This window comes from Oratosquilla oratoria, chromosome 7 (genome assembly GCF_046742065.1).
Source record: "Oratosquilla oratoria isolate Oo_2021 chromosome 7, ASM4674206v1, whole genome shotgun sequence".
NCBI lineage: Eukaryota > Metazoa > Arthropoda > Malacostraca > Stomatopoda > Squillidae > Oratosquilla > Oratosquilla oratoria.
The window spans coordinates 27,096,437-27,106,436 of NC_134783.1; the positions used below are offsets into that span (position 1 = coordinate 27,096,437).

Genomic DNA, 10,000 nt, shown 5'->3' on the forward strand with positions numbered 1-10,000 from the left:
GACATTCGACCCAAACTTCTTTTTGCTGTCATATCAAGAACTCTACATGTCAAAATGGAATATCCACACACACACCCATTCTCTCACACACACACACACACACACACACACACACACACACACACACACACACACACACACACACATGCAGTGGCTAGTAACGGTCCTCGGACCCTCATCGTGGAAGAAACTTTAGACTGCTGTCAATGTTTTGGGACCGTTTCTATGTTATCGGCTAAAAGCAGTAGGGGAGCAGTCGCCGGTTATCGGCTCTCCGGATGTAAAAAGGCGGTGAATGTGTCATGGACGCTGATAAAAAGCGAAGCCGGCTTGGGCCCCTCGGGGTGAGATATGACGAGAGTATTGACAGGATTCCACATGGCCAGAAGGGATAGGATTCTCTTTGCAGTTCATTTTGCGTGACCAGTATTCCCAAATCAAAATGTAATAATAAAAAAAAAAAACGAAAATACAAATCAGCAATCAACATGAAAAAAGCAGAATTTATACGAAAGTTTTGCAGTTGAGGAATTGATTGAAAGGACAGAACTGTCAATCCTGGTAGGAAGAATTTCAGAATATGAATTGACAACCAAAGAGGAGAAGATAAATCATCTCAGCTAAATTCAACAGAGAGACTGAGCAATTGAAATGACAATGAAGAGTCTGAATATAACAAAACCGTAGTTGCTAATACGTCGGATGAGAATGAGTTTAGTAAAGTTGATCGAGAAGAGCATTCAGCAAATTAAAGAGGAACATAAGGCTTGTAATCTGAGGCGCCAAAGAAAGAACAGTTTAAACTAAGAAATAACATTGAAGAACCAAAGCAAGACAAGATAATAAGTTAGATGAATATGAAAGTGAAGCGAAATTTGAATGAAAGGAGTCTCCATCAAGTTATGCTGGGTGGAAGTAGACGCGAGAAGAGTAGCAAGTTAAAAAGTTATCGCAAAACTGTAAAGGAAAGGGGAACAACAACAATGACGATAAAATGAATTGCTGTCTCGTGATTCAATGATAACGGTCCTTGAGCTTCCCCTTATGTCTCCTAAAAAAAAAAAAAAAAAAAAAAAAAAAAAAATCTTGTGTTGTATTAGTATAGGAAATGTTGTGTCACCAGCTTATAATACCAAAGAAAGGGAACCATTCACGGGTTCTAAGCCCCGATGATGTGAAAATAAGAAAGATGCTTTAGAACTATGTCTTTAATAAAGATAGAACAGATAAAGGTCATCATATTAAGACATCAGGCCAGGACTAGCCTTAAACGATTTAAATATGACAAATCAAGGTTTAAGAATGAAATGGGCAAGAACTGGTTTACCAACTTAAAGAATGGAATAAACTTGGTAACCATGTGGTGAGCGCTGAAACTATTGGTTTCTTTAAGAGAAAGTAAGATAACTTTACGGATGGGAATGATAGGCGGTAATGGGCATGGAACTGCCCAGTGTAAGATGAGGAAGATGCTGCTGAAGGGAGGAATGATAGGCGGTAATGGGCATGGAACTGCCCAGTGTAGGCCTTATGGTCTCTTGGAGTCTCCTTCATTCTTATGCTCTTATGACGGGGCGTCTGAGTGTCAGGATCTTGGAGCACCGTCTTCACCTCTAGACAAAGATGAGGAGGAGGCTGCTGAAGGAAGGAAGCAACTAAGGTAATGGGTATGGAACTGCCTAGTGTAGGCCTTAGGGTCTCTTGCAGTCTCCTTCATTCTTATGCTCTTAAGAGATCATGGGCCCCGTCTGAGTGTCAGACTCTTGGAGCACCTTCTTCACCTCCAGACAAAGATGAGGAAGATGCTGCTGAAGGGAGGAAGTAACTAAGGTAATGGACATGGAACTGCCTAGTGTAGGCCTTATGGTCTCTTGCAGTCTCCTTCATATGCTCATGGGCCCCGTCTGAGTGTCAGGATCTTGGGGCACCTTCTTCACCTTCAGACAAAGATGAGGAAGAGGCTGCTGAAAGGAGGAAGCAACTAAGGTAACGGGCATGGAACTGCCTAGTGTAGGCCTTATGGTCTCTTGCAGTCTCCTTCATTCTTATGCTCTTATGAGATCATGGGCCCCGTCTGACAAGGGTGAGGAAGATGCTGTTGAAGGGAGGGAGCAACTAAGGAAGTGAAGGTTCCTTTGCTCTTAAAGGAAACAACACTTGGAGGTGTTCATCATTGGCCCCTCGAGAGCAAGAAACACAGATGACAGAGGTAATAAATGAAAATATTGTCTCAAAATATCAGAATGGAAAGAACATCATAATACACCAAGAACTAACTGAAATCGAAAACTAGTAACCGAGACGAGTCAAAGAGAAGGTATCAGTAGTGATGGAACTCTGTATATGGCAAGACCACCGAAGAGCAGTTGAAGATGAACGAGTTAATCAACAGGATATGGAAATTAGCAGATAAATACGATATCGGACATGATGAGGTGCGACAAAGTAAACAAGGGCAAAAGCAGAGGAACTAATGAACGAGAATAAAGCAAAAGATAAATAACGGAGCAGGAAAAGACAGAGCTTTAGTTGAGACCAGATACTAGAGTAGCGGTATCTAATAAGAGTAGAGAGCCAGGAAAAAGGAAGAAATAGTATTAAAAGACTGAAAGTGGCATATATCGGCTGTGTTAATGCTCAGAATTATTTGAAAGAGAATCCCGACATTATGTGTCTTGCAAAAAGGAGCTTGATAAAAAGTAGTAGACATCAAAACTTAAATTTAGGATGTGCAAAGGAGACAGAAGAGAAAGTAGGAGTAGCGAGGTATGATCATGGGAGCTGTGAAGAAACACATAATTAATAAAAATTACATGATATTGCGTACGTCTCTAGAGAATAGGAGATACCAAAAGATGTGGCTAGACGTTGTTAATCACTTAAAAGAAATTATTGAAAATAAAAAGGACAACGTCGTCTTGTGGGAGACTTCAATTGTGGGGAGATGAACTAAAAGAGTTGGAAGTCGTGTTCACATTAATGATAAGAATGACCATAATAGATAAGAAGAAAGCATAGGAAGTACAATTTGAAAAAAAAAAATGTGTTTGAGGAATATTGTGCGAGCGCGCGCGCGCGCGTGTGTGTGTGTGTGTGTGTTTATGTGAGTATACATGTATGCTTGTGTATGTATGTGTGTTTGCGCAAACGCCTATGTGTGTACGTGCATAATATATTACATATGTATTTCTATTCATATATATATACATACATGTGTGTGTGTGTGTGTGTGTGTGTGTGTGTGTGTGTGTGTGTGTGTGTGTGTGTATGTATATATATATTTTTTTTTTACTGGATATATATATATATATATATATATATATATATATATACATATACAGTATATATACATATAATGAGCTAAGTGTGAGTAGGAAACACAGGAATCTTAATCTTAGTTAATCCATGACTAGTTTTCCAGATAAAGTACATCTGCGAAACTAGTCAGGAATAAACTCAGGATAACACTACTGTGTATCCTACTCTCACGTACGTCAACTTGTCAGAATGTCTCAACGTATATATATATATATATATATATTGTATGTATGTATGTGTGTGTGTGTGTGTGTGTGTGTGTGTGTGTGTGTGTGTGTGTGTGTGTGTGTGTGTGTGTGTGTGTGTGTGTGTGTGTGTGTGTGTGTGTGCGTGTGTGTGTGTGTGCGTGTGTGTGTATGTGCGCGCGCGCTCGCCGAGGCCAGTGGTAGTACCTGCAAGTAGTGGTTGTACGAAATGGATGTCGAATAGGTTCATCTCCCCACATCGGACGATAAGGCGCGAGGGGCTTGAACTCTGTCTCTGGACCGGAGCTGAGATCTCTATTAATTTTGATTCTTTTCACACAACTTTCTCACACATGGAGAACTGGCGACTGCTGCCGGCCTCTTTCTGTTCCTCCTCGTCCTCCTCCTCCTCCTCCTCCTCCTACTCCTTATGTTAACCATTAATATAGAGACGGACCTCATTACCACAATACAGAGAACGGTCCATGGTTTCTTCCCAGAGAGATCTGTTAGAGGGCACGAGGACCCTTCAGAGCTACTGTGGATTTCTAGTCAATGAAACATTCATTACCTCTCTCTCTCTCTCTATATATATATATATATATATTGTGTGTGTGTGTGTGTGTGTGTGTGTGTGTGTGTGTGTGTGTGTGTGTGTGTGTGTGTGTGTGTGTGTGTGTGTGTGTGTGTGTGTGTGTGTGTGTGTGTGTGTGTGTGTATGTGTGAGTGTGTATTAGTCTGTCTTTCTCCCTCTCTCCCTCTCCTACGCCCACCCTCACCCTCGCTCTAGCAATCAGTTGAACCCCTCGTTGGATATTTCTTTTTGGTAAAACCTCCTCCAGATTCCCATTCCCCTACTGCACCAGGATACAACTTTTGCATTTTCTTCAGCCAACCTTTTTTTTTGTTGGTTGAAAGACAGCCTCCACTTCTTCCTTTCCTTCCTTTCCTTCCTTTCTTCCTTTCTTCCTTCCTTCCTCCCTTCTTCCTTTCTTCCTTCCTTCCTCCCTTCTTTCCTCCTTCCCTTCCGTCCTTCCTTACGTCCTTCCGTCCTTTCGTTCTTCTATTCTTCTTTCCTTCATACACTTGTTGCTGTGAGTTTATTTTTTGACCCTCCGAGAATCGTTCCAGCTCGGCTGGAAGGCCTCAAGCATCAGTCCCTTAACCAATCCCAGGAGGATCTTCTACCTGTGGCTGCCCCTTAAAAAAAAAAAAAAAGACTGGAGCAACAGCAGGATGTTGCGGACACCCCCCACCACCCCACAGACACCCCCCTCCTCTCCCCCGCACCCCCAAGGGTCCGCAAGGTGAAAATCATCGATTAACCCAACCTCTTACACCTCCTCAGCCTCTTCCTCCGGCAAACCTCCTTCCTTTTTCCAATTCCTTCCACGTTTCCCAAGCCGCGAAGTTACCATCCCTCCTCTTATCTTCTCTCCCAAAAATGTGATGTTGGCCCATGTGAACCACGTCGGCTGGTAGACTGTCATCCCTACCCCGAACACACACACCTGTAACACCGCTTGCATGACCTTTGGGTCGTCCTCCAAGACGGACAGCGGGTATTCTGTTCCTCAGCCCGTGTCGCCCCCTCCCTTTCCACCCACCCCCCTGGCTCACGAATTTACAACAACAACAACAATAACAGCAACAACAACAGCAACAACAACAAAAACAACAAAAAACAGCAACAGTAACAACAGCAACAACAACAACAGCAACAACAACAACAGCAACAACAACAACAACAACAACAACAACAACAAAACTACAACAGCAACAACAATAGCAACAACAGCAACAACAACAGCAACAACAACAACAACAACAGCAACAACAACAACAACAACAACAACAACAACAACAACAACAACAACAACAACAACAGCAACAACAACAACCCTCCCTGCCTTCCTTTCCCCCAATGTACTATACGGAGGTGCCTCCAATATAGACATCCTTCCGATGTCGTTTTACTTTCTCCACCCCTCCACGTAAGACCTAATGTCTACCCTTCCACCTCCACCTCCTCCACCTCCTCCTCCTCCTCCTCCTCCTCCTCCTCCTCCTCCTCCTCCTCCTCCTCCTCCTCCTCCTCCTCCTCCTCCTCCTCCTCCTCCTCCTGCTCTCCAATGCTCCCACCCTTTCCTGCGCCCTTCCACCATCCACGTTTGTCTATCATCCATCGCTCTTTCTCTTCCAATTACCGTAACTCTCTCTTGCCTCCCACCGGTCGCCTCCCAGAGCTTCCCTCCTCCCTTCAACCCCGAAACCCCGAAACCCCCAAAAGCCAACCTCTCATTTCCATCTACCATCCAATTCTCTCTCTCTCTCATTCTCTTCCACCCTCTCTCTCTCTCTCTCTCTCTCTCTCTCTCTCTCTCTCTCTCTCTCTCTCTCTCTCCCACCCTCTCTCTCTCTCTCTCTATCATTCTCCCACCCTCTCTCTCTCTCTCTCTCTCTCTCATTCTCCCACCCTCTCTCTCTCTCTCTCTCTCTCTCTCTCTCTCTCTCTCTCTCTCTCTCTCTCTCTCTCTCTCTCTCTCTCTCTCTCTCTCTCTCTTTCTCTATCCCCCCTCTCTCTCTCGATCCCCCCTCTCTCTCTCTATCGATCCCTCGCTCTCTCTCTTTTTCTCCCTCTCCCACCAACTCTCTCCTTCTCTTCTCCACAAACACTACCACCAGGATAGAAGCGCCGGTAAAGAGTCTAAAACAACAACAACAACAACACCTCCACCACTCCTTTCTATTTCTCCCCATCTATTCCTTTCTATTTCTCCCCATCTTCTGCTCCCCCTCTTCCGTGATACTTCCCTCTCCCCTTTACTCAACTTTCAATTTCTCAACTATCTCTCAACCCATCAACCATCCTCACCCGTCACTCTACCATTCCCTCCCGCGCCCTGCGAGGAGCCCTCCCACTCCCTCCACTCCCCCCCTTCAACTCCCCCCCTTCTCTCCCTATCACAACTAACCAACCTTGCTTCCAACACAGGGGGCCGGATGTACAGCATTGTTGGTTGCGGTAGTTTCACGAAAAATGGAACTAACCCGCGCCGAGAAACATGTCCATAATTTCATGATGGACACTCAGTTAACCAAAAGGGTAAGTTACGATTTGATTGTAGTCCCAGAGGGCAGTGGACACCCCCGTAGTCAGTGCCATGGTCCCACAGCCGTGTTTTTTTTTTTTTTTTTTTTTTTTTTTTTTTTTTTTTTTTTTTTTTTTTTTTTTTTTTTTTTTTTTTTTTTTTTTTTTTTTTTTTGACATTCTCAACCCTTAAGGATGTCATGGTCCCACAGCCGTGGCCGTGTTGTTCTTTTTTCCCGAGATTCTCAACCCATAAGGATGTCATCATTAGCAGTTCCGGCAGAACCTTGCAGCACCTATCCACCGCTTCCATCTCTTTTCCTCAACCTTGCATAGCAATGGTCTGAACACGTTTGAGACCACTGCCAAGACTCGGAAAAGAACAGTTGCAGCAAGGAAGGCAGAGGAGAAGGGAAAGGAAGAGGAGGAGGAGGAGGAGGAGAAGGAGGAGGGATGGCGAAGTAGTTCGAAAAAGGGGACTGTGGACTTAAGGGTCTCCAGTTCAGTTTTGGGGCAGAAGAACTTACTTCGGCTTCTCCCATCTTTCTCCCTCTCTCCCTCCCTTCCTCCCTCCTCCGCTCGCTCACTTTCTCTCTCTCTCTCTCTTTCGATTCTTTCTTGGAGAAGTGTAAATATTTTTAAACAAAGACCAGGCCTCAGAAAGAGAGAGGAAGAGAAAGAGAGAGAGAGAGAGAGAGAGAGAGAGAGAGAGAGAGAGAGAGAGAGAGAGAGAGAGAGAGAGAGAGAGAGAGAGGGAGAGAGAGAGACTCATCCTGACTTCGATGTGGGTAGTCTGCATCTCCTTGCGCGGAACAAAAAAAAAAAAAAAAAAAGTCGAGGCACATGGCACCATGGCACTAGCGGAAACTTCCCTTGGGTATTCGCCCCCCCCCCCCGGAAACACGCACACATACACCCGCACACCCACACCACAACCCAATATGATGTATGTACAGTCTCATGTTGTCTTCATCTGACTTTTCTTCCCCCCGATTTTGCTTTGGTGTTGGTTGGGCTGCTGGCCCCTCCTCCTCCCCGGCCGGGGCCTCACCTGACCTGACCTGACCTCGCAGGGCAACGGCAGCATGGCCCTGGTCGTCGCCGTCCTCCTCAACAAAATTCAAATGTCGCCCGCCGAGAACCGTGTTCACGTTCTCATGATGGAAAAACAACACAACTGGCGGGTAAGGCCGCGCCGCGCCGCGCCCTGGCGACGGTGGATGGATAGATGGACAGGTGCTGGGGCGATGCTGGCGCGGCGGCGGCGGGGTGGCGGTAGCGGCGGCGGCGGTGGCGGCAGCGGTGCAGGTCACGACCTGATCAGGTCAGGTCGGGCCAGGTTCCGCCACTGTTGACCCCCGAGCCGTCGTCCTGCAGGTCGACCACAATCGCACTAGGTCACCGTCCTTGTCGTGTGCCGAGTAACGCTTCCCTACCTGCAATAACAGCAACAACAACAGCAGCAACTACAACAACAACAACTACAACAATCCACGAGTTTGTAGTCTTAAACCCTCTCATCCCTCCACTTCCTTTCGTGTTGTGGATAACGCCAGATAATCTTTTTTTTTTCTTCTTCTTCTCTGTTTCAGCCGAGGGGGTTTCCGGTACTAAATGGGATGATTTCTTTATTGCAGCTGGCCCTGGGTAACTAATGGAGCAAAGAGTCATAGCTTGGTCAAATTCATTCACTAACCTACAAACACACACACACACACACACACACACACACACACACACACACACACACGGCTCGGTGGCGGATTGGTAAAGCACTGGCCTCACAAGCCAGAGAACCGGGGTTCGATTCCCCGGCCGGGCGGAGATAAGTTGGGTTTGTCTCCTTTCACGTGTAACCCCTGTTCACCTAGCAGTGAGTAGGTACGGGACGTTAGTCAAGGAGTTGTGACCTTGCTGTCCCGGTGTGTGGTGTGTGAGTGGTCTCAGACCTACCCAGAGATCGGCAAATAATGAGCTCTGAGCTCACTGCCATAGGGTGGTGTCTGGCTGTCTCGACAGAGACTGCAGCAGATCCGAGGTGAATACACACACACACACACACACACACACACATACACACACACACACACCACGCGCGTGCACACACACATACACACACACACACACACACATATATGTATATATATATATATATATATATATACATACATACATACATACATACACATGTACGTGCATAGATACGTAGATACACATCTTTGAAAATGAAGACGTTGACAGCCAAGCCAATAATAAGATGAAGTGACTGCTTTCCTGCTCCTCCTCCTCCTCCTCCTATTCCTCTGTTTTTTTTTTTTGTTTTTTTTTTGGGGGGGGGAGTGAAATATTACTCCCACGGGCTTTGGGAGTGATACTTCACTCCCAAATTTTGTCGTCGATATGGTGAATACTGACCAACCGACACCATTCGACCTTGTTAGTGGAACGTCTCATCCCAGGAATTTCCCCTCGGCTGAAAGGACGAAGATATTAGGCGGCGTAGGCCTAAATAGAACTGTTCTGATAGCTACTTGGCATGAATGGGTTATGGGTTGCTGTTTATTTTTTTTATTTTTTTTTACTCTGGTGTGTCATATAACAGTTTTGTGATAGGTTTTATTACTAATGCCTTTCGATGATAATTCACCTCACATGCAAATCTAACAAAATGCACAGGTTGGAATGAACTAGGAAAGGAGAATATTTGAAATGGACTGAAGGTCCTTTGCTAGTGCCTGGGTGCAACCGCCGTGTACGATAGGGCAAGGCAAGGTTTGTAGAAGAACAGGTCTTGTCACTTACCGACGACGCATCAAGGCTCCGATCTGCTTAAAAATAAAATAAAAGTAAAACAAAATAAAATAAAATAGATAAAATTATATATACATACATTATATATGTATCACCATGACGTTACTATTCACACTCACCCTGTTGCGAGTGAACAGACCTGTTCTTGTATGGACGCTTTCACGACAACAACGTACAACCGGCCCATATCTAGGTTCTGTACGGTGAGCAGTAGAGTTCTTCTTCTACTGCTTCTTCTTCTTGCACAGGACCACATTGCAGAACATGTCCCTCGAGTTGGACAGAAACGGCCACCCGTCCCGTTTGTTCAATAGCACCACGGTGAAGTACACGACATCGTTAACGATGCTCGTTCGTCAAGAACGACGACGCCGACCCGTGTGGCCGGGAGGTGAGTGCCGATGTGGCTTAAGTGCGGCCTTCGCATGTGCTGCGAAAGTCGTGACAGCGAGAGGGGGCTCTCATTGTCATGACGTTGTCGCTCTTCATCGTCGTCTTCGTCGTCTTCGTCGTCGTCGTCGTCTTCGTCGTCGTCGTCGTCGTCTTCGTCGTCGTCGTCGTCGTCGTCGTCGTTTGCACAGCCACAGGATCGCCA

At 45.7% G+C, this 10,000-nt stretch overlaps 1 protein-coding gene across 1 annotated transcript in view; it reads left to right on the plus strand.

The window, feature by feature from the left end:
• Window positions 1-10,000, plus strand: part of SK (small conductance calcium-activated potassium channel) — a 393,426-nt gene that overhangs the window by 374,577 nt on the left and 8,849 nt on the right. Inside the window, exon 8 of the mRNA XM_076187833.1 lies at window positions 7,668-7,778. Within this exon, the coding sequence (XP_076043948.1) occupies window positions 7,668-7,778 (111 nt within the window). The remainder of the gene's footprint in view (window positions 1-7,667; window positions 7,779-10,000) is intronic.